The sequence below is a fragment of the Pezoporus occidentalis genome, unplaced genomic scaffold (assembly GCF_034315485.1).
Source record: "Pezoporus occidentalis ecotype Australia unplaced genomic scaffold, CSIRO_AGI_Poc_V1 ctg102, whole genome shotgun sequence".
Classification (NCBI taxonomy): Eukaryota; Metazoa; Chordata; class Aves; order Psittaciformes; family Psittacidae; genus Pezoporus; species Pezoporus occidentalis.
In genome coordinates, this window is record NW_026912801.1 from 943,452 (window position 1) to 970,029 (window position 26,578).

The 26,578-nt window shown below is 55.8% G+C and overlaps 2 protein-coding genes across 2 annotated transcripts; one reads left to right on the plus strand and one right to left on the minus strand.

The window, feature by feature from the left end:
• The first annotated feature begins 4,233 nt into the window (after positions 1 to 4,233).
• On the plus strand, positions 4,234 to 19,227 carry WSCD2 (WSC domain containing 2). The gene is made up of 8 exons (XM_062615087.1): positions 4,234 to 4,936; positions 8,490 to 8,604; positions 9,096 to 9,280; positions 10,085 to 10,206; positions 11,627 to 11,801; positions 12,789 to 12,953; positions 14,039 to 14,239; positions 17,379 to 19,227. The coding sequence occupies exons 1-8, from the start codon at positions 4,561 to 4,563 to the stop codon at positions 17,729 to 17,731; spliced, it is 1,692 nt and encodes a 563-aa protein (XP_062471071.1). The 5' UTR covers positions 4,234 to 4,560; the 3' UTR covers positions 17,732 to 19,227.
• A 5,758-nt stretch (positions 19,228 to 24,985) lies between these two features.
• CMKLR1 (chemerin chemokine-like receptor 1) lies at positions 24,986 to 26,240 on the minus strand. Its single transcript, XM_062615100.1, has one exon. It carries the CDS (start codon positions 26,112 to 26,114, stop codon positions 25,026 to 25,028), a length of 1,089 nt encoding a protein of 362 aa, XP_062471084.1. The 5' UTR covers positions 26,115 to 26,240; the 3' UTR covers positions 24,986 to 25,025.
• Positions 26,241 to 26,578: the final 338 nt, after the last annotated feature.

The window sequence follows — 26,578 nt, forward strand, 5'->3', positions numbered from 1 at the left end:
CAGACTGGTCCCTCTGGATGAAAGGATCTGTGATACCTCATGAGCTCAGAGCCTAAACTAGGCTTCAGGTTGTGCTTCCCCCTCGCCCTGGGTGAGTGCTGAGACTGTCAATAAATCTTCTCCAGAATATTTAAAAATCACTTTTTTTGCCCATAAATGTGAAATCCAGGCACTTAATCCCAGCCTAAACCCTTCCATCCATCCCCAGCAAGGAGGAAGATTTACAAAGCCTGCAACGAGCTTGGAAATCCTGCACAGCAACCCATCAGCAGATGGGCAGGTCCTGCTCTGGGTTTACAAATCAGGCCAATAAATGCCAAATAAGAGCTTTTTCTCCCTTTGCATATCTTGGTGGCTTGGCCTATGGAAGGGATTTAAAAGCTCCTCAGGGGGGCCTGGGCAGGGATGGAGCGGCCGCTGCTTGCTGCAGCACCCAAAAGCTGCTGAGTCAGCTGGTTTTGAGCACACCCCAACCTTTCCTCAGCACAGGGTGTGCTCAAACCCGTTTCTCAGCCAAATGAAGTCAGGGAGTGGCTGAATAAATCAGCTTTGCTTCCACTGAAAGGCAGAGGGACTGCTCAGCATGCTGGGCTCGCCCTGGTCCATGCGTGCTGGGTGCTCGAGGGGAGACGCATCAGATGGTCCAGACGTTCCCTGCTGCGATGGAAACCTCGATTCTCAGTGTCCCAGTTTAGCTCAGCTTCGTTCCCAGCAGTATTCAAACTTGGCTCGATGCAGCTCATTTGCTGCTTCAGTTTTAAGGAGTGAGAACGGGTGAAAATCCATTTGCATGGGGCTGAAGAAGATGATGGCAGCTTTACCTGGGAGCTCAAATTGCCCAGCTTCTGCTCAGGCAGCAGTGCCAAGCTCCTGCTGCAGTAGGATGGAAGGTGAAGGGTCAAGATAAGCCAGCACCAAGGCTGCCCAGTGTCCCTGGGTGTTCATACTGGTGTCACTGGTTGGTGCAGGAGCTGCTTTGCGATGGCAGCAGCCCCCTTGCAGTACCAAGGGTGGGATGGAGGGACGTGGGGCTTTCTGTGGTCCCTGCACCAAAGTGGGTGGCTCTGGGTGACGGCAGGTCTAAAGAGCACACAATACACTGGATATTGCATGCCATGCACTGGGTCCTGCACACTGCTGCGTTTCCAGGTCACCCAAAGGTGCTCAGCGGGGTATAGGACCATTCTCCCCCCATGCCGGGGCTGCCATGTGGGACCTAGGTTAGTGCCAGCATGATGGAGCAGGGGCCCCTGAGCTTGCGGTCATCAGACTCCATCCCATCCCTCTGTATTTTAAAGCCCTATTCTTTCCCTGTCCCTCTGATAAGGAATGCTAATGATGTGATGAAACCGGATAGTTCGGTCGCCTTCTCCTTCTAATGGAACTCTTGTGTTCGTTAATTTGCTGTTTTTAATGGGCTGGTTGTTCTCCTGTGCCGGGGGAGCCACGTGAGCCCTTCAGTGTGTTTTGCCGTGGTCAGATGTGAGGTGGTGCTTGAAGGCAGCTGAACCTTGGTGCTCAATAATTGCAGAGCAATTTGGAGACAAGACCCAGATGTATAATTTATCTCTGCTTCGGTCAGCCTGGTGACAAGCGGTCACAGAGATGCTCGTGGAGTCCCCTGGGGACCTCTGCCCACCTCCCTATGCATTGGGGAGGGAGAAAAACCTTACATTAATGAGGATTCCTATGGCCTGCAGGGCAAGCAGTTGCAGAGCCCTGATGAGCTCACCTGCCTCGGTACTGCTGCCTCTGCAGAGGGAGGCTGGGTGCCGAAGGATGCTCAGCATCCCGCTATTGGGGTGTTTCGGCTCCCGGCAGGAGCATGGCCATGGAGGTAGATGAGGATCAGCCCTCCCTATTCCCCAATCCCAGCTGGACCCGCTGCCTGCTTGTGATGGTGTGAAGTGCCTGGGAAAGCCCTTTGCTTGGCTCTTGATGCCAAAGGGTTCCAGGGGAACAGGGGGGGATGCCTGGAGCAGAGCCCCACTGCCAGCCTGGAGTGGCTGGGCAAGCGGGTAGTAACCAGGTGAGGGCTGGGGAATAAATCCCCTCCATGCCCTGGCTGTCCCAGCAAAAGGCAGTGGATGTGGCTCCTGCCTGCAGTGGTTTTCCTACAGCAGCCTTTGTACGTGGCCTCCCGCAGCAGCCCGTGAAAGCCGGGTCTTACCACGCTGCCCACTGCACCGTGATTTAATGTCACCATTATTAATCACTGCTCTGGCTGATTAATGTCACCATTAGCTTCGTTAAAGTGTGTCACTACTGTCTCCTGCCGTGCTGCAGGCGTGGGGAGCTGTGGGAGGCAGAGCCTCATCAGAGAGGGGAGCAGGATGGGGACCAACAGCATCTGCCCTGCTGCTCCTTCCACCCCAAAGCTGCTGCACCAAGGGGGGATGGATCCCTCCTGAGGGATGGGGCTGGTGGGGTGCATGGAGCAGCGTTGTGGGGTGCTGCTGGCATTCCCCATGGCCAACAGCGGAGTGAGGCCCCCCCCAGTTAGCCTCCCAGTATCCCAAGCCTCTGCCTATCTGGGGAGCGTTGGTGCCGGCTCTGTTTGCTGTCTGGAAGCCGTAGCCAGCGAGGGAGCTGTAAGCAGAGCGCATTATCTGCTCCAGACAATTAGCAGAAGCATTAATGGAATATATGCAAATGTGCAGTAATTGACCTGCGACTCCGCAGTTCATGATGGAGAAGGATGAGCTCCAGATGGCTTAATGATAGTAATTTAAGCCCCTTCTTTATATGCTGCGCTTCCTTGCCATAGTGTGGCAGGACCAAGCCCAGGCAGGGAAGAGGGTGGGTGACAGCAGGGATGCTGGGCACCAGATTGAGCCCTGGGGATACCCCATTTACATCCCAAACCACTCTATAGCCATTGCCCATATAAAGTCCCAGGAAGGGTAGGTCGAAGCACAGAACAGGATGGGAAGCTCTAAGTTCCCACGGAGCATCCCATTCCCCACTGGCTGCTGGCCAGGGAGCCCGGGAGAGCAGCCAAACACCAACAGCTCCATGGGATCATGGGGCTGGGGGATGCTCACCCATAGCAGAGGGGGCTGGACCTGCGCCCATAGAGGTGCCTGCAGATGCAAGAGCCTGAATAGCAATCGGTCTCCTGGCTTGGCTGCTGCTCCGAGCTTACTCGGCCTTTACTCAGGCTGAGGGGGTATTTGGGGGAGCCCAGGGGGTTGTTACCCCACAGTGATGCTCTCCACGCAGCCTGTCTTCAGCTCCACAGGAGCTCACCTGGCGGAGGCAGAGGTGCCTGGATACCCGCTCCGGGAGCTCCGATTAAAATATTTATGTATAATTCATGCCATATGTTCCACCAATATTTTTTATTTAATCAACTGAAGACAGATGGCAGGAACATGGAGGCCATTAAACGAATGGCACTTTGTCTTCCCATTTATTTTCCTCTCCTTTCCTAAAATAAGATGAGTCCGTGACAGGCAGCACATCCCAAGCACAGGGCTGGCCCTATCCCCACTGATGTGCCAGAGTGGCATCTGCCACTGTGAAGCCAACCCTACCAAGTAACCTGGGGTGGTGGTGGTGTCCTCCGTAGCTGGAGGGTTTGGAGGAGAAGAATCCACCTGAGGGAGAAGATCCTGGTCCATGGGAGAGCCATGCTGGGGATGGCATGGGGACAATGTGCTTCTGTGGGGGCTCCAGCCCTATGTGCGTGTGCACAGCTCGTCATAGAATCCCAGCCTGGTTTGGGTTGGAAGGGACCTTAAAGCCCATCCAGGGACCCCTTCCACTGGAGCAGCTTGCTCCAAGCCCCTGTGTCCTTGAGCACTTCCAGGGATGGGGCAGCCACAGCTTCTCTGGGCACCCTGTGCCAGCGCCTCAGCACCCTCCCAGGGAAGAGCTTCTGCCTCAGAGCTCATCTCAGTCTCCCCTCTGGCAGGTTAAAGCCGTTCCCCTTGGCCTGTCCCTGCAGGCCCTTCCTCACCCCATGGAGGGACGGGCACTGCGATCCTGCGGTGCTTTCCCAAGTGCACCTTTCCCTTTGCCTTGCAGGTGGAGGTTTCTTGCCCTGGGAGTGAGATGAATGGGGCTTCCTCAGACAAAGGGTCCCAGTCAGCGTCTCAGGCCCCGGGGTGCGTCCAGGGACTTTCTATTCTTCGTCTGAAAGGGCACCGGTGCCGTTTCCATTAGGGAGATGCTCGCTGGAGCCGGTGCTGTGCTGCCGAGCGGAACGGCGGCGAGCGGGCGAGGAGCTGATCGGCTTTCAAACCCCCTTCAAACCCTCCATTCCCTTAACATGATCCCTCCGTCAGCCGCAGCCCGGGGGCACAGCCGGGGGGCTTTGCCCGGCGGAGAATAAACCTAGGACAACGCCGAAGAACCCCTCTGTGCACTGCAAGAGGGGACTGCAAATCCACCCTCACCGCCTTCCCCAGCCCGTGTAGGGCTGGGCCATAACTCACCCTGCAACCAACGCTTTCGGGGCAACCAAGGAGCCAAGCCCAACCCAAGGAGGGTCAAACCCCTCCTTTGGAGCATCCCTGTGGCCGGAGAGCAGCTCCCCGCGGGAGGGATGAAGACGCTATGGCCAAGTTGCTGGTAAAACTCCAGCGGTACTTTCGGCGGAAGCCCGTGCGGTTCTTCACGCTGCTGGCTCTCTATTTGGCAGCCGGGAGCTTGGTTTTCCTGCATTCAGGCTTTGCCGGGGAGTCCACGGTGACCGGGAACCAGCGCGGCACCGGGACCGGCGAGGGGCCGGGGCTGCCCTACCTGGGGGTGATGCAGCTCAGCCGCGGCTTCAAGGCGGCGGTGACGGTGCCGGAGCGGGGCCGGAGGCACGGACCCTGGTTCAAAAGCACCTCCAAGGAGCCCGTGGAGAGGAGCAAAGGTGGAGACTACGGCAGCGCCCGGAGCCGAGCGATCAGGAGCAGGAGCGGCCGTGAGAAGGAGGAGGACAGAGGTAAGGGCTGGGGATGCGCTGTGAGGGGCTCACAGAGCCATGGAATGGTTTGGGTTGGAAGGGACCTTAAAGCTCATCCAGTTCCAACCCCTGCCACGGGCAGGGACACCTTCCACTAGAGCAGGCTCCATCCAGCCTGGTCTTGAGGTGCCTGGTCCCTCCTGGCCTCTCCCAGGGAAAGCCTCATGCACTGGGGCTATGGTCTCCAGTCGGTTTGGTTGTGCACCCCTAGGAATGAATTTCTGAGCAGGTGCCCCCATAAATGTGTATGTATTTACTTATGCACTAAATGCACATGCTACTCGAGCACTGAGATTTTCTTCCCGCATCCCATGGGCTGCCCTGCGCATCCCCTGGGGCGCAGCACCCCGCTTTGGAGACTGCTGGTCCAGAGGATGTTCCCAGGAATGTTCTCTCTCCTTCCCCTCCTTCCTCCTTTCCCCAATGGCAATAATCCCCCTTTGGTTTTCTTTCCCACTTGTGTCCCTGCCCATGGCAGGGGAGTTGGAACTGGATGATCTTAAGGTTCTTTCCAACCCTATGCTATGATTCTATGATCAAGCTTTGAGGTGCACCTTGGTGGGACGGGCACTTTTGGGGGTGCCAGCTGGGAAGACCCTGTCTTCATTCCATCCCTTGGCAGTGCCATAGGCCAAACTGCGGTTGAATTCAGTTGGCCCCAGTGACCGCTAACCCCAGATCTGGGGCCTCTTTGCGTTGCAGGGGGATCAGGCAGGGACTGGCTGCGATTGCCTTGTGGGCAGTGATGTGCAGGCAGGGCTGGGCTGTGGCTTTTCAAGCCAGGAGATCCCTGCCTTGATCCCTGAGCAGGGCTGTTATTAATGAGCAAGGATGAGCGAACGTGGGAGTTCTCATTGATTTCTAAGATGACATTCATTTATCCTGAAGGCAGCAGAACTCGGGTGGCTCAGAGCTGCCCATCAGGGCTTCTGCATCCCAGTGGGTATTCAGCACATCGCCTCCCTTCCCTGGTACCCACAAGCACCCAGTGCCAGTGAACCTCACCCGAATGCACCCTGCATCCCCTCTGTGCTGGCTCAGGAAGGAACTGGGAGCAGGAGCTGCTGGAAAGGGGTTGGGATGCTGCCAGGCTCTTCACTGCCTGCCTCTGCTCATTCCCCTCTCCTGAGCCCAAGGGGGGGTGAAGTCTCTGGTGGGAGGATGCCGTCTCCTGGGGAACCCTGGTGTCCATTGCTCTGGAGCTTCCCCATGGGGCTTGGCGCAGGCAATTCCTTGGGCATCCCAGGCTGGGAGCTGCAGTTCCCTGGACCCTTGATGGAGCAGGGGGTGTATGGCTCAGGGAGAAGGAGGGAACCCCCCAATCCTGTGGCAAATTGGGGGTGCCATGGGGGTCACCACACTGAGCCAGGCTTGGTCCCAGTGCACGGGGCGGGGGGGGGGCTCATCCTCAACCACCAGCCCCATGCAGCAGGTCGGTGCTGATGTTCCCCCCAGGCAAGATGCATGGCCCAGGCTTGGAAGCAGGAGGAAGACTGGTTTGTGGTGCTTAAGGGACTTTCTCATGCTAAAACGAGATGAAAGCGGGTTTCCCGCTGTGCCCCCATGCCGAGGGGTCCCCGGGGGGAGGTTCTGAGGCTGCTTTGCTCCATTAATACAAATTGATGTTTAGTGACTCCTCACCAGCTGGTTCATGAGCCCGAGCTGTCAGTCACCATGAGAACCCCAAGCAGTGCTCCTATCCTCAGCCATATGTGACGTGTCCACCACGATTAACCTCCACCAGCACCACCGCCTCTGTATGCCCAGCCCCAGTGCGAGCTGCAAGGGATGGGGAAGGGATGCTGGGCTCGGGCATCACTGCCTCACAGTTTGCCTGGGAACATCATCTTTGTCCCTGCTGACTCCTGCTGGGAAGGCTCAGTGTGGGCAGCTCAGTGGGTGATGGGAGCCAGCGCAGACCTGGCAGCTGCAGGGGATGCGGTGCCACCACGCGAGCATCAGGCAGATGGTGCAGAGGAATTCCCTAAGGAATTCCCCTGAGCTCCATGCACCCGGCGTGCCCATGGGGCTGGCAGAGCCTCAGGGATGGGTGCGGAGCCCTGCTCCCCTCCGAAGTGCCCCCCTGCTTCCCTGGGCAGTCACGCAGGAGCCAGCAGGTTTTAACGATGCTGGTAATTAAGCAGGGGCCGGATTAACGAGGCGGCTGTGGAGGCTTTGCCACGTGAAGTCATTCCGCAGGGAATACTGCTTCCGAACTCAGCTCTGGTTTAGTGTGATGTGCGGCTCTGGCTTCACAGGGTGATGTGCCTCCCTCCTCCTCCTCTTCCTCCTCCTCCTCCTGGCTGCACTGCTGGAGCCCCAAGGTCAGGCTAAGGCACAGTCAAGGGCAGCCCTGTCTGCCAGGGAACGGCTTCAGCTCCTCCACATCCCCATGCAAAGGTGCATCTCCTGCCTCAGATCAGGGGTCATTTTGGATGGTGAACCCTGGGGAGCAAGCACCAGCCCCTGGCAATGCCCAGCAATCGCTTCCTCTCTGCCACATCCATCTCTGGTCCTCTCCTGGATGTCTCCTCTCGCTGCTCAGCACTCAGTGCCTAACCCACCCCAGCAGCTCCCCCTCCTCACTCCTCCTTCACTTCTGTCCTCGTATCTCCCTAATTATTCCAGTTGCCTTCCCAATAAGTCGCAGCACGCATATGTCAAGCGCAGTGGGCTGAAGGTAATGCGCATCAGTCACCAGCCCCGTGCCGATGACTGGAGTGATCCTGCAGTGCTTGGATCCGTCAGGGCCGAGATGAGCTGGACCTGCACAAACCTGCTCAGCGCGGCGGAAATGCCACCTTATGCTGAGAGTAATTGAGAGCAATGAGCTGTGACTCTGTGGGGCTTCAAGTTCCTCCTCCTCCCCTTGCCCCCAGGCTGGCTTAGGGGTGGTGGTTTGCAGTGCCGGTGGTGGGGAGCACGTGTGGGGCACGCCATCGATGGGGTGTACGCATGGAAGTTGGGTCAGGGACCCCCCCAGATGCAAAATGCAAGCGGGAGGTGAGAGGTTTTGCCCCATAGTGTGGTTTGGTATTGAAGGGGCACATGGGGAGACGCTCCACTGTTATGATCTGGTGTGTGATGGAGACATGGAGATAGAAGGAGAGACACGGGGTAGTCTCCGTGCTTGCCTAGAGCCATCGCTTCACTCTTGAGCAGAGCAGGGCCCTCACCTCTGCTCCTACCCTGACTGTATTTCTCCATCCTGTGTTGCTGCCGTGGCAGAGTGGAGGAGATGGGTTATTTTACCATGTAACTGATCTCTTTTTGGAGCCACTTTGCTCAGCATCGAAGCTGCTGGGAAGGAAGATGGACAGAGAGGAGAAGCGCTGGTGCAGATCCACAGCATCCTTTCTATCCATAGTGGGTGTTTGTAGCCCTTCCAGGGGCCTGTTGCACCCAGAGCTCGTGTTTCTAAAGCAAGCCAAGCTGTGTATCCCCATTAGGGAAGAATCCAAAGAGGAGGGTGGGGATTAGGGGGCTCATCCCTGGCTGGCTCTTACCCCCCTCTCCTCTCCTCTGTCCCCAGCAAGATACATCGGCTGCTATGTGGACAACACTCGCCGGCGAACGCTGCGCGGCATGTCCTTCTTTGACTACAAGAAGATGACAGTCTTCCGTTGCCAGGACAACTGTGCCGAGCGGTAGGACAGGCACCACGTCTCCATCGATCCCCACACACATGGGAAGGGCACTGTCAGGGCTCCGGTTTGGTGCTGGGGCATCCTCGAGCACTTCCATCCACCAAAGCAGTGGCCCCCACCGAAAACAGCCTCCTCTGCTGGCACAGGGAGTCCATGAGCACCTGGGGAGACACACGGATTCCTTGCTGCAGGAGCTTTCTCCTTTCCCCACTGTTAGATGCAGGATGTGCGCTTACCATGGTCTGTGCCAGCAGAATAGGATAGGACAGAGCAGAAGAGGATGGGATTAGAATAGGATGGGATAGAAAAGAATATTTCCAGTAGGAATGGACCTAAAATGATCATCTAATCCAACAAAGCATCCTTGGGATTCAATGCTGTTTCCAGATCAAAGTGTGAGCCTGCTGCAGCAGGGATGCTCCTGCAAAACCCCATGGCTCCAGGGGGCTGCCTGGGGATGTGCTGAGCACCCCTCATCTCCCTCTTCCCAGGGGATACCTCTATGCAGGGCTGGAATTCGGTGCCGAGTGCTACTGCGGGCACAAGATCCAGGCATCCAACACCAGCGAGTCTGAGTGCAACATGGAATGCAAGGGGGAGAGGAGCAACACGTGCGGTGGGGTCAATCGCCTCTCCATCTATCGCCTGGAGCTGGCCCAGGAGTCCGCCCGGAGATGTAAGTGGGAGCCATGGATGCAGCTCCCTGCACAGCCCTGGAATCTGTGCGGTGTGAGCCAGGTTGTGGCTTGAGAGAGGTGGTTTGAAGGTGGTTTTCAGGGCATTTGGGGGGACTTTGGATGAAGAGTGCTTCCCGGATGGACCATCATTGTGTTCAGTGGGTGCTGCCGGCAGAGCTGGCTGCGGGATGAAGGATGCGCGGGAGCGCCGGAGGGAGCTGAGGGTGCTCCCCATCAGTGGCACTCATTTGGCTCCCAATTAGGCAGCGTTATAATTACCCACATTTGCTGCTTTTCTTCCCTCGTTCCCAAGCAATGGGAAGGAGTTCAGAGCTCCCACCAGTAGGCACGCAGTGAAGTAGTAGAGGAGAGAGGTTGAGGGTGCCTGGGTAAACGCAGTGATGGGTGAGGATTCAGGATGGGAACCCTCAGGGCACCAGTGCAGGGTGGATGAGGCCAGACCCAGCCCTGCTCTCCCTGTTGGCTCCATCCCTCCTGCAGCCTGGGATCACCGAGGTGATAAAAATAGGGAGGAATGAATAAACCCGACTTTGCTGCCGGGGCTTTCTCTCTGGTTTTGCACTGTAAGCAGCCTTGTTAGCAAGTGTTGAGTCACAGCCAGAGGGTGATGAGAGCTGGGGGAAAGCAGCGCTGTGCTGATGGAGAGGATGTGCAGGATGATTGAGATGATGGGGATGGGGACACCGGGGCGCACAGGGTGGCAGCGGCATCGCTTTTGTGGTGCAGCCTCGTGGCTGGACCAGCATCGCTCTCAGTGATGCCCTGGTCCTTCTCCCTTGCAGACGGCAGTGCGATATTTCGGGGGTGCTTCCGCCAGCCAGACAACGTCTCCATCGCCCTGCCCGTCAGCCAGCTCATGCTGAACATGTCAGTGGACAAGTGCGTGGACTTCTGCACTGAGAAGGTACCAGGGGTGCAGGTCAAAAGCTTAATCATCTAAATAGTCATCTGAAAGGGCCATGCTGCGTGACTTTTAATCTGATTTAGTGCCGTAATTATGTGTATGCAGATTACAGAGGATCAGATCGGTTGTCTGTGTCCCTGCCATGGGGAGGGACTGGACTGAAGGTCCCTGCAGTGGCAGCACCCGCTGCCTGCCCTGCCTGCTCCCCATGGCTCTGCCCCTCAGCAGGCAGGAGCATCATGGGGTCCTGCTCTGCTCCAGGGATGCTGCAGGGCACTTTGCTCCTGCGGTGCGGTGCCATAAGCAGGGAGGGGAAAGGCTGCCAGTGGTCATTGCTGGAGTGTTTATTAATTAGAATTAGCTAAATTATCAGGTGAAGGATGCTCATGTCCTCCCTTTGCTGCCTCTTTGATGGAATTTTTGCGTGTTGATGGGATAAACCATCACAGCAGTTAAACACAAGCGGCTGCTCCATCACTGGCTCCACTTTCCCATCACTGCTGGGAGAGCTCAGCACAGAGAGGTGTAAATAACCAGAGCCCCTCAATTAACCCGGCATTGCCGGTGGTAAATCACCTGCCAGCTGCCAAATGGGCTTGGAAACATCAGCGAGGCTTCCATGGGGCTGTCTGATGGCTCTTAGTAACCTCAGTGTGAGTGGGAAACTCATGGACGGTGTGCCTCCACCAGTGCCTTGGCAAAGCTGGGGCTCAGGTGCTTTTGGGGGTCTGCAACGAGCTGCTTGTGCAAGGGTGCTGCAGTCATCTTGAAGGATGCAGGAGCCAGTTCAAAGGATGCAGGAGCCAGTTCAAAGGATGCAGGAGCCAGTTCAAAGGATGCAGCAGCCAGTTCAAAGGATGCAGCAGCCAGTTCAAAGGATGCAGCAGCCAGTTCAAAGGATGCAGCAGCCAGTTCAAAGGATGCAGCAGTCAGTTCAAAGGATGCAGCAACCTCTCAAAGGATGCAGCAGTCAGTTCAAAGGATGCAGCAGCCAGTTCAAAGGATGCAGCAGTCAGTTCAAAGGATGCAGCAGCCAGTTCAAAGGATGCAGCAGTCAGTTCAAAGGATGCAGCAGCCAGTTCAAAGGATGCAGCAGCCAGTTCAAAGGATGCAGCAACCTTTCAAAGGATGCAGCAGCCAGTTCAAAGGATGCAGCAACCTTTCAAAGGATGCAGCAACCTTTCAAAGGATGCAGCAACCTTTCAAAGGATGCAGCAACCTTTCAAAGGATGCAGCAACCTTTCAAAGGATGCAGCAACCTTTCAAAGGATGCAGCAACCTTTCAAAGGATGCAGCAACCAGTTCAAAGGATGCAGCAAGCCACCCCTGGCTGCGGGGCAGCGCAGATGGGGGCAGAGGAAGGGTGTGCTGCAGGGGATGAGGATGCTTCTGGCTGCCCTCCCTCTGCCCATCCCCGCAGGAGTACCCGCTGTCAGCACTGGCCGGGACCTTGTGCCGCTGCGGCTTCCCCACCACGCTCTTCACGCTGCACGAGCGCGAGGACGAGCAGCTCTGCGCCCAGAGATGCGCCGGCGAGGAGTTCGAGAGCTGCGGCACCTCCGAGTACCTCCTCGTGTACCAGACCCAAGTGCAAGGTGAGGTGGTGCCGGGCTCACCCGCCCCGCAGGGATCGCTCCGGTATGGGGGCTGGCACCAGTTTTCCATCCCCTTTCCCAGGAATGCCGACAGAAAGGGAGCGCGAGCTTGCGGCATCCGTTTGGCTTTCATTAAGGATTAGCATTTATTTTAATTTCCTGGGAAATCAATCCTCCCCTGAACAAACAGCTTTAATTACTGCCTGACTCAGCTGCAGGGTACAGCACTTTGCCATCTGCCTCCGGCAGCATCCCTCCTTGCCGGTGCTTGTCCCTCCTTGTCGCTGGTGGTACCCGGCATGCCGGAGCCTGCGGCCGGTGCTGAGCACACTGGGGCTTTGCTGGACAAAGGGGACAAGCTCCATGGAAACCCATGGGGGGAAAAGAGCTGTGAGCAGGCTGAAAAGCCTTGGGAAGCTGTGTGGAATGGGTTCCTATGGATAGGAATGCATAGCTGTGTAGAATGGGCACTGCCCTGCAGGCAGTGGGACCAGTAGGAACAGGGAAGCACAGAGCAAGGGGAAACCTGTTGCTGGGAGAGGAAAGGAGCAAGTGAGGACCCAAATTCGGGTGGTTTTGCTTCAGAGCAGCTCCGTCTCAACACGATCCCTGCTTTGGCATCCGAGGCCGTGCTGGAAACACTTGTGCATTCGTTGATATAAAAAGCAGGAATATTGCTTGGCAAACGCACCCGTGTTACTCACTCTTCCCTAATCACGCAGGCAGCAAGCAGCTGGTAAGGGCAGAGCACCTCCTGCTCTCTTCTTTAGGACTTTTTGGGGTGTTTAAGGCTTTTTTTGGGGTCTTCAGGAGCATCCCACGTGCTTTAGGCAGGGCGCCTTTCCCTATAGCTTCCACCTGCTCCCATCCTGCCCCAGCATCTTCCCAGGAGGCAGGAGCCGTAAGGAAGCAGGATATCTCTGTGGGATAAGCACGCTGCTTATCCATGATGTTTGTCCACCCCTGACGTGCCTGTTCCCACTGCAGACAACCGCTGCATGGACAGGAGGTTTCTCCCGACCCGTGCCAAGCAGTTGGTGGCCCTGGCCAGCTTCCCTGGCGCCGGCAACACTTGGGCACGGCACCTCATCGAGCTGGCCACCGGCTTCTACACGGGCAGCTACTACTTCGATGGGTCTCTCTACAACAAAGGTGAGGGGGATGTTGCTGCCGGGGGTGCACCGGTCCCACCTGAGCTGGGAGAAGGTCCTGGTGCCATCCCTTGGGTCCATATGGAGCCGGGTACCACTGATGCTGCTTCATGGGATGGTTTGGGATGTGTGTGTCCTGGTACAAAGGGTATCGGAGGGACCTGATGTCGTGTGTGCACTGTCCATAACCTCCCTGTGATGCCCACTAACCTTGGCAGGGGCCAGTTTGGGGGTTCTCCATGATGCTGGTGGTTTGTAACCCACCGTGGGGATTGGAATTTTCTAGAAGAGGGACTGGGGTGACCCTGATCCAGGCAAATGAGGCAATTCTTGTGGTTTTTACCCCAAGAAAAGGATGATGGGACCAAGCATCAAGGATGAGCTTAAAGCCAAAAACAAAGCTCGAGGCAGGCATGAAGCTTTTAGAGGCAGAAACCAGCTCCTCCTAATAACCCACCATACTGCAAGGGGGAGGGAAAACACCGGTTTCCCATTTTATAGCCATTTACAATAGTTTTATTGTAGATGTTGAAGGTTTCTTCTGCTTTTCCTTCTCCTTTTGCAGCTCTAAGAGGAAATCCTCCTTGCCTGGGATCTGTACCTGGGGTGCCCATGTAGCTGGTGGGGTCTGTACCCAGGATAACCCCAAAACCCTGTTGATCTAACACCATAGGCAACACATCTCTAGTTGCTGTAATACAGCCACTTCCAGCTTATCTTCCCCCTTGGCTCTGCCAACACACCATTCCCGGCTAGCCTGGGAGGTTCTGCTTTGCCAGGAGTACAAGGGGGATGGGAATGATGCTGAGCTCAGCCCTGAGACTCCATCTGGAGACACAGGGGATGCGGTCCCCTCTGTGGGACCCCCCCATGGCATCACCACAGCCCTGTGCTCATCTGCAGCCCCATGAGCAGGAGGGTTTTTCCCCTTTATACTCCGTTCGGGAGAGGGATGCAGATTCTACCTGAAGCCCCACCTGCTTTTATCCGGCCGTATTTTACAGCCTGGAGTTCCTCCATCATTCCCTTTCCCTGGTTTTTATCCCCATCAGCACTGGCCACGTCTCACTCGCTCTGTCCCGGCAGGGTTCAAGGGCGAGAGGGACCACTGGCGAAGCGGGAGGACGATCTGCATCAAAACCCATGAGAGTGGCCAGAAGGAGATCGAATCCTTCGACTCGGCCATCCTGCTCATCCGAAACCCCTACAAGGCGCTCATGGCTGAGTTCAACCGCAAATACGGGGGGCACATCGGCTTCGCTGCCCATGCCCACTGGAAGGGCAAAGGTAGGGCTTGGCTCCCATGGGAACCTTTTTGGGGTGTCCCTGTTAGAGGATCATAGAATCCCAGAGTGGTTTGGGTTGAAGGGAACTTAAAGCTTTGGGCAGCCCATTCCAGTGCCTCAGCACCCTCACAGGGAGCAGCTTCTGCCTAAGAGCTCATCTCAGTCTCCCCTCTGGCAGGTTAAAGCCATTCCCCTTGGCCTGTCCCTACATCCCTTGTCCCAAGCCCCTCTCCAGCTTTCCTGCAGCCCCTTCAGGCACTGGAGCTGCTCTCAGGTCTCCCCTTCAGGAGCCTTCTCTTCTCCAGGCTGCCCCAGCCCAGCTCTCTCAGCCTGGCTCCAGAGCAGAGCTGCTCCAGCCCTTGCAGCATCCCCATGGCCTCCTCTGGACTTGCTCCAACAGCTCCACATCCTTCTTATGCTGGGGGCCCCATGTCCATCTTGTAGCACAACCTCAGCATCACCTGGCACGGCTGAGGTGGGATGGGATGGGATGGGGAATTGGGGATGCTTGGCTGGTCAGTGCTGCGTTAGGTCGCAAGAGCAGCAGCCAGGAGGTGGCATTGCCCAGGGACACGAGTCTGACAGCATCCTGGTGCCAGTGGGGAGGGAATTGATGGGCAGGAGCCCAAGGACCCAAACTGCCCCTTCTTTGAGGCAGCTTTTCAAGGCCACCCCTTGGCTGGGCAGGTCAGAAGAGGTTAGAAGCAGAACAGCATCCATGACCCTATGGACAAGGGGGTGTCGGGGTGTTGTTTCTGTGCGCCAGCTGCTCCGGAGGCGCTACCTTTCCCATGCACAGGCCTACGATGGAGGCTTGTTAATTACAGCAATTTACAAATTGCTGTTGTGGAATTGGCTTCATTGGAAAGAGTTAAAATATTTAGCTTGATTGAACATCTGCTACCCTTAATTCCGAGTTTATTTAAGGGGAGCTTTTGCTGTTGTTGCTGTTATGTGCCTGGATTTCGTTATCGCCATGCGCTTGCAGCGCCGGAGACGACCCACTTCCACTCTGCCCATCAATCCCATCCCTTAAAACCAGGGAAGGGACACGTCCCACTGCTTCCTCAGTGGGTTTTCTCCCGTGGCAGGTCCCTGGGTTGGCATTGCCCCCTGTTGTGGTGGGTTACGAGCCTTTAGGTGGGCTTTATCCCCATCTGCTGCATCCCAAAGCACAACTGCAGATTGCAGAGGGGGAAATCCATGAGGATCCCTCATCCTGGGAACCTTCCTGAGCTTCCAATCCCCCCCCATGCCTGCTCCATGCCTCATACCCCTGAGGGAAGGGGTGGGCCAGGCAGAGGGGCCCCTTCCCTTCACCCTGCATGATCCAATTTGGATCCACATCAAAATACACGACCGGATTCTTTCCAGAGGCTGTACAGTGTAATTAGCTGATGGGTTAATTGTCAGGTTAATTCGCCATTGGAACAGCTTGCCGGGGAAGATGGAGCTTTTCCATCGCTTGAGGGTTTTATCTGGCTGGGAGGGATGCTGAGAGCTGCGGTTTGGCATCAAGAAGGTGGCAAAGAAAGACCCCCATTTCACTGACTTTATGGAGGACCCTGAGCATGGAACTAGGTGTCCCTTGGGACCATCAGCACCCACCCTGCCCTCCTCCCAGTGTGGGAAGTGAACACTCAATGGGGACAGGTCCTTTGCGTCGGGGTTGCATTTAGTGCCGGGTGTGATGTTAAACACATCATCCAGAGGGCAAAAAGTGATTAAAGGTGGGTAATGAAGACAGGGGCACGGGGCTGCCGTCCCCATCCTGCCCTGCAGACAGCCCCTTGCTCCCTGGAACCCCAATCTCCAAACCACTTCCTTCTCCCAGGAGCTAATTTGGGATGAATTTAGGGAAAAATCCTCATCCTCACCCACAGATGCTAGTGCTGGGCCAGGGAAAAGGGGTAGATTTTCCTCCCCCCCCCATTCCCAGCCCCATGTGGAGCCCACAGGCACCGTGAAGCCCTGTTTGGTTCCATGACATTAACTTTACGCTGTCCCTGGAGCGGTTCCAAAGCAGTTTTATGTGCCATGATTACACAAGGTGGATTGTCCTGTGTGTGTTTAATGAAACAGATACTGTGTTTAATGATTCTGCGGGGAATTAGGTACAGCCAGGCTATTAATCAGGCATCACTTGTGTGGGGAGGACAAGAGGAAGAGGCAGGTACCCAGAGCTTTTACGAACCACAAGATGGATGCGAGCGGCGCTTCCGTGGAGAGTTGTGGTTTATTATTGATGTTCGGTATCCCTTTTACCACCTGATTGCTATGGGGGGATCAGTCAGGGAGGAGGATAGAATCATAGAATAGTTAGGGCTGGAAAGGACCTTAAGATCATCCAGTTCCAACCCCCCTGCCATGGGCAGGGACACCTTACGCTAAACCATATCACCCAAGGTTTGTTCAACCTGGTCTTGAACACTGCCAGGGATGGAGCATTCACAACCTCCCTGGGCAACCCATTCCAGTGCCTCACCACCCTTACAGGAAAGAATTTCCTCCTTAGATCCAATCTAAACTTCTCCTGTTTAAGTTTTAACCCATTACCCCTTGTCCTTTCACTACAGTCCCTAATGAAGAGTCCCTCCTCAGCATCCCTATAGGCCCCCTTTCAGACACTGGAAGCTGCTCTGAGGTCTCCACGCAGCCTTCTCTTCTCCAGGCTGAACAGCCCCAACTTTCTCAGCCTGTCTTCATACAGGAGGTGCTCCAGCCCCTGATCATCCTCGTGGCCTCCTCTGGACTTGTTCCAACAGTTCCATGTCCTTTTTATGTTGAGGACACCAGAACTGCACACAATGCTCCAGGTGAGGTCTCACAAGAGCAGAGCAGAGGGGCAGGATCACCTCCTTCGCCCTGCTGGTCACGCTCCTTCTGATGCAGCCCAGGACACGGTTGGTTTCTGGGCTGTGAGCACACACTGAAGCCAGCTCATGTTCATTTTCTCATCGACCAACACCCCCAAGTCCTTCTCCGCAGGGCTGCTCTGAATCCCTTCTCTTAACCTTGCACTTGGCATGGTTAAACATGGAGAACAGCAAGGGCTCAGCCCTGGGGTGCGGGAGGCCACGGGGGACACCCCACTGCCATTAACCCTGCCATTAACCCTGCCATTAACCCTGTCCTCCCAGAGTGGCCGGAGTTCGTGGCGAATTACGCACCGTGGTGGGCGACCCACACCCTGGACTGGCTGCGCTACGGCAAGAAGGTGCTGGTGGTGCACTTTGAGGACCTGAAACGGGACCTGTTCGTGCAGCTGCAGCGGATGGTGGGGCTCCTGGGCATCGCTGCCTGCGAGGACCGGCTGCTCTGCGTCGAGGGCCAGAAGGATGGCAACTTCAAGCGCTCCGGTTTGAGGAAGCTGGAGTACGACCCTTACACCCCCGAGATGAGGAAGGTGATCAGTGGCTACATCCGGACGGTGGACACGGCTCTGAAGCTCCGCAATCTCTCGGGGGTCCCTGAGGATTACTATCCGAGATGATGCTGACCGCGGCGGGGGGACCCGACCCTGCGCGGCAAGGAAAGGCTCGGTCTTCCCGGCCTCTGCCTGTTCCACCCAGTGGGTGGCTTCTCTTTTAATGCTCCATTTGCTGCTGTTAGCTGTCGATCAACTCCCTGCATGAGCGACGAATGGTCCCAAACCATCGCTGAGCTTGCTTGGGCGACGCCGATGTGGACCCAAGGGGATGCGGGTGCTTTCCTTGCTGCGGCATTCCCGCTCCTGCTGCAGCCCTCCTTGGCAATGCAAAGGGTGCTTTGTCCCCTCGGGCTGGCTGGGGGGGATGCTGCATTGCTCGGGCAGTGCCTGATGCATCCTATGGCAGTGGGCATCCCCAAACTCCCCTCGCTCATTGGCCAGCCCTGGAAGGATGCAGCTCATCCCTGCATGGATCCCATTGGAAGGAGAGACCAGGGGGTCGGTACCATGTGGGTGATGCTCCGTGGATCTGGTCAGAGGTTATGGGAATGGGGAAGGCTGTGCTGGGGAGGTGGCTGTGTCCTACCTGCACAGTCCCTTGGCTCCATGGGCACCCTGGGGATGGGGAATCCCTGGGATGAAGCTGGTGTTCCAGACAGTGCTGCTGCTCCAGCCCCAGTGTCCAGAGGGGGGCCGTGACCCCCCACCTGTGGGGTGGCAGCCACCCCTATGCATGTGGGTGTTGCTCAAGAGGGAGATGTTGGCCCTGGACAGAAGAGCTTATGGGACCCACAAGTCCTCACTTCAGAAGCTCACAAGCCAGGAGCAGTTTTGGGGGCTCCAAGTGGGGTCCGTGCTGCAGCTCAGCTGCTTCAAACCCTGCACATCCTGGGGCTGGGCTTTTAGGTGTCCCTCCGGCCAAACCCCATCCCAAAACGGGTCCCTGCTGCCAAGCAGGAGAAACCAAAGGATCCCCGTGGGCATCGGGAAGATGCCCCATGCCAGGCTGGCTTTGTGCAGTGCTGCATGTGGTCCCCAGCCATGTCCCCTCCCTGTGCCACCTTCCCAGCCCATCCCTGCCCTGGCTTCGCCCCCACCTCCTTCCAGCCTGCAAGTCCCCTTTGGATGTAGGTGCAAAAGCCATATATTGTACGCAGCCTTTTCTAGAGTTAGGTATTGAACGACTGGCTTTTAACTCTTGATCTCGATAGAAACCCATGCGCAGGCCGAAAGCCCAGAGCCACCCCCAGTCCTTATTCCCAGAGAGAAGAAAACTCCAGGAGGAAAAAAGGAGGATTTAAATCAGCTCTATTTTTCTACTGCACGAGTGGGGCAGCGAGGGCAGGGCCGGGGCGCTCCCGTCCCCATCCCTTGGCGTGGAGGTGGGAGAATGGGTTTGTAGGGAGCATCTGCCCTGTTTTGAACTCTTCCCTTGACAAACGGCTGGAGGTTTTCCAGGAGAGGCAGGGAGCCCCATCCCGGCAGTGGGAACCGAGCCTCCCTCGCTCAGAACAAACCCTCAGGTCAATCCAGCTATTAAAGGAGAGTTCTTGTTGCTATTCTGCCTTCCCGTGTGTTTGTGGGGCCGGCCCGATGCCTGCCATCCATCCCAGCCCCCCTGGGCTGCAGGAGCAGCTCCTCTCCCCCTGCCTTGCATCGCATTGATGCTCTCTCTGCATGCGAGCCACTGCCAACGCAACCAGCTCCTGCTTGGGAGTTTTATTCCCTTTATAGCGGCCTTAAAGACAGGTTTATTGGGGTGCGTGGTGGGAGCGGGGAGATTTACTGCTGGCTTTGCTCCCATTGCCTCCCATCCTTCCCGAGCTCCGGAGCAAGAGCAGGCTGGGTGCTGTTAATCCCTTTCCTCTTGGCTGGTCTTTTTCTATGTGGAGTTGGAGAAATCCCTGGGGTTTCCATAGCCCTGGGGTTGCAGCAATCAAGGTGCTTGCTGTGCGGGATTTGTTCCGATGGGCATCAGCTGAGGAAGGGGCAGTGTTGCCTTCTGCCCCTGCAGGAATTAAACCCCAAAAGCCAATTAATGTCTAACATCGCTAATCTCTGCCAGTTCATCTCTCTGGCATCTCTATAGACCCCCTTCACATGCTCAGGCTATAGCTTTGGAAGGGGAGATGTGTTGGGGGGTGCACCCAGCACCCCCACATCTGCACAGCCCAAGGGCATCACCTCCACACACCCCTTCAGAGCAGGGAGCAAAAGGGCTGAGGCAGCTCCCTGAGCACCAGCACCAGCACCTTACCTCTCCTGTTTATCCCCTCACTGTGGCTTTAAGGCTCCCTGCACCTCAATGCCTTTATTTCACCGCAACTCTTTAATCTGGTTTTAATTTGCAATGACACGGAGGGGTTGGACATCGTTCCCTCCCTATAAGTGTGTGCTGCACATCTGGCTGCACACGCAGACACATGCACCCCACATGGGGAGGGTACCGTGTCTTAGCCTCCATCCCTGCTCGTGCACTGGCTGCTGCAAGCAGGAGCTGAAGGGTGATGGTTTATCTTCTCTTTACTTATTAAATTCCAGGCTATATTTTTACCACATGGGACTGGCACGCAGTAATAAAACTGATCTCCCCACCTCCCCACCCCAGGAAGCCAACCATCCTTTCTGCATCATTTTCACATGCAAAGCTCTTGACATTTAATAGCCTGCCTCTAATGCCATTAGCCTGGTTCATCGGAAGCACTGCCATGTGCAGGCAAGGCAGGCAGCGCCCAGGGATTCCAGCATGGGTTCTAAAAGCAACGGATCTTAATGCTTGCCTCAGCCCCAGCGAGCCCTGAGCATCCCTGGGTGGGAGCAGGAACCTCACACGGCCTCAGCATGGGGCTGGGGGTGACCCTGATCCCCCTTCCCATCTTCCTGCACTCAGACCCAGCTATTTTCCACACTGTCTCATCCCCGGGAATGATTTCCTGCCTCCCTGGTCCTGCATCGGCAGAGGCTGCAGCATCCAGCATCCTCCCTCCTGGGCTGGATGGGTTTCCCTGTGTTGCCGTAGCAACAGCGTCTGCACCAAAATTCCCTGCTTTTTCCCCCAATTCTATGTGGGTTTTATGCTCAACAGGCCCTGGAGGAGATGATGCTGCAGGAGATGATGCTAAAGAGCAGCTCAGGCTGGCAAAAGGGAGTGAATGCCCCTTTGGGCTGGATTTAGGGGGTTCGGGTCAATGACCCTAGCGATGCAAATGATGCGGGGGCTGAGGTCCTCCCAAATTAAACCCCACACAACGTTCATGCTGCTGTTTAAACGAGAGGGAGCTAACCCACCTCAGCGGCACAAAGGGAGAAGCTGTGCCAGCACTTCCCCAAAGGCTCTATAATGGAGGGGAGATGGGGGTTATAAATCTGAGCAGCAGCAGCAATATTCATGCCTGACCAAAGAGGCATGTTTATTTATCAGCTTTACTATTCCCCATCAAATTTACAGTTGACAATCTGCCTGAATGGAATGGAGATAATTTAACCACGGCCCCAACCCTCCTGGCACCCAAGGAAGGGGAAGAGCAGCGTGTTTATTCCTTTTCTTCCCAATTCCAATCCCCAATAAAGGCAGTGATTTATGGGGGAAGGGAAGCACAGCTTTATTTCGGGGCTGTGGCAGCTCATTGAAAAAGAGCAGTCATTAAGGACAGTGATGTGTTCCACAGAGGTGGGGTTGGTGTATTCGGGAGTCATTTCCCAACTGCTTGGGTGAAATGAGACCCAGCCCCAAGGTTTGGGGCCCTGGAAGTGGTAGGGAATGAGGGAATGGGAATGAGGGTCCTGGGATGGAATTTGGGGTCCTGGGATAAGATTTGGAGCTCTAGATGGGGGTGTTTGGCATTGGGGTCAGTGTCCCAGCTCCGAAACCTGCTCTTCTTTCCCCTCCATCCCTGCCCTGCCCTCAGATCATGACCCCTTAACCGCAGGTCTCACGCAGGTGGCTCCTCATCCCGCTCACCTCTTAAGCCTTGGATGCTAAACCCAGTTACCAATTTCTCCATCTCCTGGCCAAAAGGAGCTGCAGGTCCCCCCCGGTTGCTGCTGTGCTGGCACAGAGCAGGGCTGGTTTGTGCCACCCAGCCCTGGAGCCACAGCCCCAACTGAGCCGCTTCCCTGGATGCTAATTGCAGCTTTGCCCATCGCCCTCGAGCCATTGACCTCCTGCCAACACTCATCAAGGGGACGGCATTGATTCATAGCTAAGGACATCACCGAGCCCAGTGCATCCGTGCCTGCGAGACCAGGGGGATGGCGAAGCAGAGGGACACCTCCAAGGACTCATCCTTTAATATCCCGGACCTTCCCATCGCCACAGGGGACTGCAGCCGGCATTCCCTCCCCTAAAGGAACAAAACAGCTGGCACGGATGAATCCTCACCATCCCCACGAGATGCCGGGGCTGTGGTTAGGGCATATCAAAGGCATTGGGGCAATACTGAGCTGCATTTCTTTGCCTCTCTGCCAAAGGGAAAGACAAACCCATGCGCACGGCGAGGCTGTGCTGGAGCTGGGGGATGCGTGTTTCTGTCCTGTTTCTGCTTTGTATCCCTGCGTTTTTAATGCTCCCTGTTTGATCTGTTCTGCCTGCCTTGATGGGTGACATGGGAACAGGAATCACTGACATCCCCCGGGGGGGGGGGCTCACTCAGTGCTTGGCAGGTTACAAGGTTCAGCACCTAAACTTGGGGGGGTTCTCCCTTCTCTTCCCCATCCTCATCCCTCATGGCCGGATGGGGCGAACCAGCAGTGGGAGGGATGGAGCAGCAACGTGCTGCTTGTACCAGGGTGTTTGGGTGCATATTGGGGTGGGGGTGAAGGGTTTGACCCCCTCCTGCTGCCCCACTGAACAAGGGGAATGGATAAGTACAAGAGTACAAAGTGGGTCTGTGGGGGGGTTATGGATTGCAGGAGGTGATGGGGAGATGCAGGCAGGTCCCAAGCACATTTCCCCACCCTGAAGAGCCATTTGACCTCTTTAAGGACAACTTAAATGGGGAAACCCACAAGGAGCATCTTTAGATCCCCCATAGGAGAGGCTTAGAGCATCACACTCCTATCTCAGCCATAAAGCCTCCGTCCCTCATCCCTGTGCCCCTCTCCTCCTGCCTGCTTTCCTGCAATCCCGAATTCAGCACCAGGGATCAGGAATATACACTAGGAAGCGACTGCTTACTGAAAAGCAGTGGGATCTTTCCTGCTCCATGCAATGAGCTTGGGAGCATAAGGGTGCATTTGTATGTAAAACAGGGGTTTTATTAAATAGGCAAACAGCTACAAAGGCAAACTCAAATATTAGGTCTCCCAAGCTGTCAGTGTAATGATGATTTAACCCAAGGTTATACAGCGAGCTGTCACTCTCTCGTTTGAAAGCTGTTTGCAGCAATAATGGATGGGCTTGCCAATTCCAGCCATGGAAATTAGTGAGGAGCATCCCCAACCTGGCACAGGCTGGGAGCATCCCAAACCAGGACCGAAGGGCAATAGGATGACACTGCGTCCTCGAGGGACACGGGCTGCCCGGTGAGAAGAACCTCTTCCCACCATCAAAGCCTTCCTCCCCTGCAGCCTCCTCGGTCACAGCATCTTCCAAGGGTATGGATCAGGCCCACGTTTTGTGGGAAAACTGTATGGATGGTCCCTGCAGGCAGCTCAGCGCTGGGCATTGCTCCCTGGGAAGCAGCAACACTGCTCATCCCGATAGTTCCCAGCCCTAGGAGACATGGGCACCCAACAGGCAGCATCACCAATCTGTCATTCATTTCCCTTATAATCCCATCCCCTGCTGTATTCCCTTGCTGGGCTCAGGCTGGACACCCTTTGTTTCCAGGATAAACCCCTCCTGCACCCCACTTCTCAGCATCCTCCATCACTGAGGACAAACACATCAGAGCACACACCATCAGCAGCACCACAAGTGCAGCCAAACACAGTGGATCCATCACATCCCTGTCCCAGGGATGCTGCAATGCAATGGGAGAGGAGCAACAGCTTCATGTGGTGCAGGTGCTCCCCTCTCCCCATCACATTGATGCTAATGAGGTGATGCAGATCAAGGCAGATGCATGAGGCGGTGCAGGGGGTGGATGGGAGGCCTGATAATCTGCCTCAAATCCAGCTCCTGCTGCAGCATCCACTATTATCCATGGCATTCCGGGCTGCAGCTCAGTTACTGGGGCTTTGTGATTGGGTTTGTATCAGTGTCTGGCATGAGCTGCTGATGGGAGCCTGGAAATAGCTCCGTGCCTTTTGCTTCTTCATTTTGTATTTCCAAATAGCTTTCAAAAAGCTGTTTTCTACACCTTTTAAATAAGCCACCAATAAATAGCTCAGCATTGGTGACCAGCTCCCAACTGCCCCCACGCCAGCCCTCACACAAAGCATCGCTTGGGCTGGGACCCTCAGGAGCCCCCTGAAATACCCCTGGTGCCAAACCTGGCTCCAGGGATGGGCTCTGCTCCTGCACCCAACGCAGGGGAAGGACTCGGTCATTCCTTGTTTCCTGGGAACGAGGGGCTGTGGGTGACACAGCGAAACCAGCACATCAATAAGCGTGACACCGGTGTCACGGTCAAGAAGGCCAAATGGTGCAGGAGCTCCCAAGTTAACTGTGCATGAAATTGGATGGAGACAGTGGCTCGGTCCATCCCTCACCGCAGAGCTTTGTGTGCAGCAGCAGAGATGGGCTTGCTGCCTGGCCGGGAAGGACAAACTCATCCCATAGGAGTGATGGATCACACCAGGGAGCAGCCATCAGGGGAGCCAGGCCCGGGCTCTGGGTCACTTAGAAGACATGCAGGATTTCCTGGTTGGGATATTCAAATCCTCCCCTATGAAGGCACTTCCCAGGCTGTCTCTGGGTACCAAGTGCTCACAACACAGCTAAAACCACTGTGATAGTACCAATATACTTTAGGGCTTTAACATAAGTAGCTATATGCATACGTAGGACACAGGGAGAGTGTCACATTTTGCCATAACAAGTGTCATCCATGGTGGATTCCCACCCAGCCACCACATCCTCTGCCCAATCTCCCATTAGGAATGGCTCTGGAAGTGGCAGGAATGCCTTTGCCAGGCCAGGCAATGCATGGACTAGACAGGAATGCCCTCAAATGTTCTCTTAAGTAGTTTGGTGCAATGATCTTTGCAATTGCCATGGAAGATGAAGGGCAGCTGTATCTTCCCCATGTACATAAAGGGGCAGTTCCAACCCTTACCAGCCCCTGGGCAGCAAGACCAGAGTAAAGAATACACTACAGGACAGCGCTGGACCATGCTTGTCCCAAACAAGGGGCCGTTGCAAGGGTTGGCCACCATCACAGCGATGAGGATGGGCAAACAGCAGAGGTTGAGTTTAGAGGACTGTTGTTTCCTTCTCAGTCATTGAGGACATCTTGGAGAAGCTCCTGTGCACGATGCTGGAGTGTCCCGTCTCCTCGCTGAGGGCATTCACCAGCCTGGAAAGGATGGTGACCTTAAACTTCTTGAAGTCCTGGCCCATGAAGACATAGAGGACAGGATTCATGCAGCTATTGGAGGCAGCGAGCGCCGTGGTTATGGGGATGCTGATCTCGAACACGGAGCGCGGGACCACGTCGGGCTCCGTTTCCAGGAGGTTCAGGAGGTGGTAGGGGCTCCAGCAAAGGAAGAAGGTGACTATAATGGTGACGATGATCTTGAAGGGCTTTTTGGACTTGGCGAGGCGGTTCCGGCGCAGGTTGAAGGCGATGGCGACGTAGCAGAACGTGATGATGGTGATGGGGAGGATGTACCCGGCGAGGAACCTGGTGATGTTCACGGTCCGGTGCCTCACCAGGGCCAGGGCTTGGTAAGACTTATTCCTGGAGAGGGAAAAGTTGCTGAAACAGATCACGGAGTTACGGGCTTGTGCAGTGTCCCGGAAGACAAGAGATGGGCAGCTCATGATGATGCCGATGGTCCAGATGATCAAGCAAACTAAATAGGCTAAGTTGGTCGACCGATGGTTTTGAGACCAGACAGGAAACACCACTGACACGTAGCGATCGAAGCTGATGGTGGTGAGCAGAAGGACACTGGTGTACATGTTGAGGATGAGGAGGAAAGAGTTCAGCTTGCACATGACTGTCCCGAAGATCCAGTTGTACCTCATGGCGGTGTAAGCAATGTTTATGGGCAGGAAGATGTTGAAGAGGAAGTCGGCAACGGCCAGGTTGAGGAACCAGATGGCATTGACCGACTTCTTCATCTTCAGAGTTATGATGGCAATGACAAGGCCGTTCCCCAGGATGCCCAACACGCAGGACACGCTGTAGATGATGACAGAGAGGATCCTTGCGATGTCCTTTGGGTCGTGGGATGGGTCTGTCCACACACTGCTGGTGGTCTCCTCATAGGTGTAATCTGGGTAATCACTGTAGTTATCGACATCATCCAAGTAGTTGGACAGATTGGAAAGCGCCATTGTCGGAACACAAATCACAGCCTGCTCAGTCCTGGCGATGCTGCTCTGTGCTTCTGCTGAGCAAACACATGGTGTTAATCACAGCAAGCACAGCCACAGGACGGGCACTGGAGACAGGGAATGCAGTACGCACGGATACGGAACCCCATGGGTCGCTGGCCACGGAAGAAGATGCTCCTGTGGCTCTTCACTGGGTTTCTACCTCCCAACCAAGAGCCAGCCATCAGCGCCCTGAGCTGCAGGACGTGATTCAGCCCCTTGTGTCCTCCAGGATGTGGCTGTAGCCTCATCCTGCAGAAAACGCCTCTTACCCGCCTACTTCCAGGGTTAAAACGAGGATGCTACCGATTAACAGCCCATTAACAGCTCTGAGCCCTTCCAGTCTGCAAAGCCCTTATGGCTCTGCTCTTCCTTTCTCCTGAGCACCCCAGACTGGACTGAAAACCCAGCAGGCAGCTCACCAC

Coding starts and splice junctions, on each gene's coding strand:
- WSCD2 (XM_062615087.1), top strand. CDS start 4,561: ATGGCCAAGTTGCTGGTAAAACTCCAGCGGTACTTTCGGCGGAAGCCC. Junction 11,802..12,788: donor GTACCAGACCCAAGTGCAAG/GTGAGGTGGTGC, acceptor TTCCCACTGCAG/ACAACCGCTGCATGGACAGG. Junction 12,954..14,038: donor TGGGTCTCTCTACAACAAAG/GTGAGGGGGATG, acceptor CTGTCCCGGCAG/GGTTCAAGGGCGAGAGGGAC.
- CMKLR1 (XM_062615100.1), bottom strand. CDS start 26,114: ATGGCGCTTTCCAATCTGTCCAACTACTTGGATGATGTCGATAACTAC.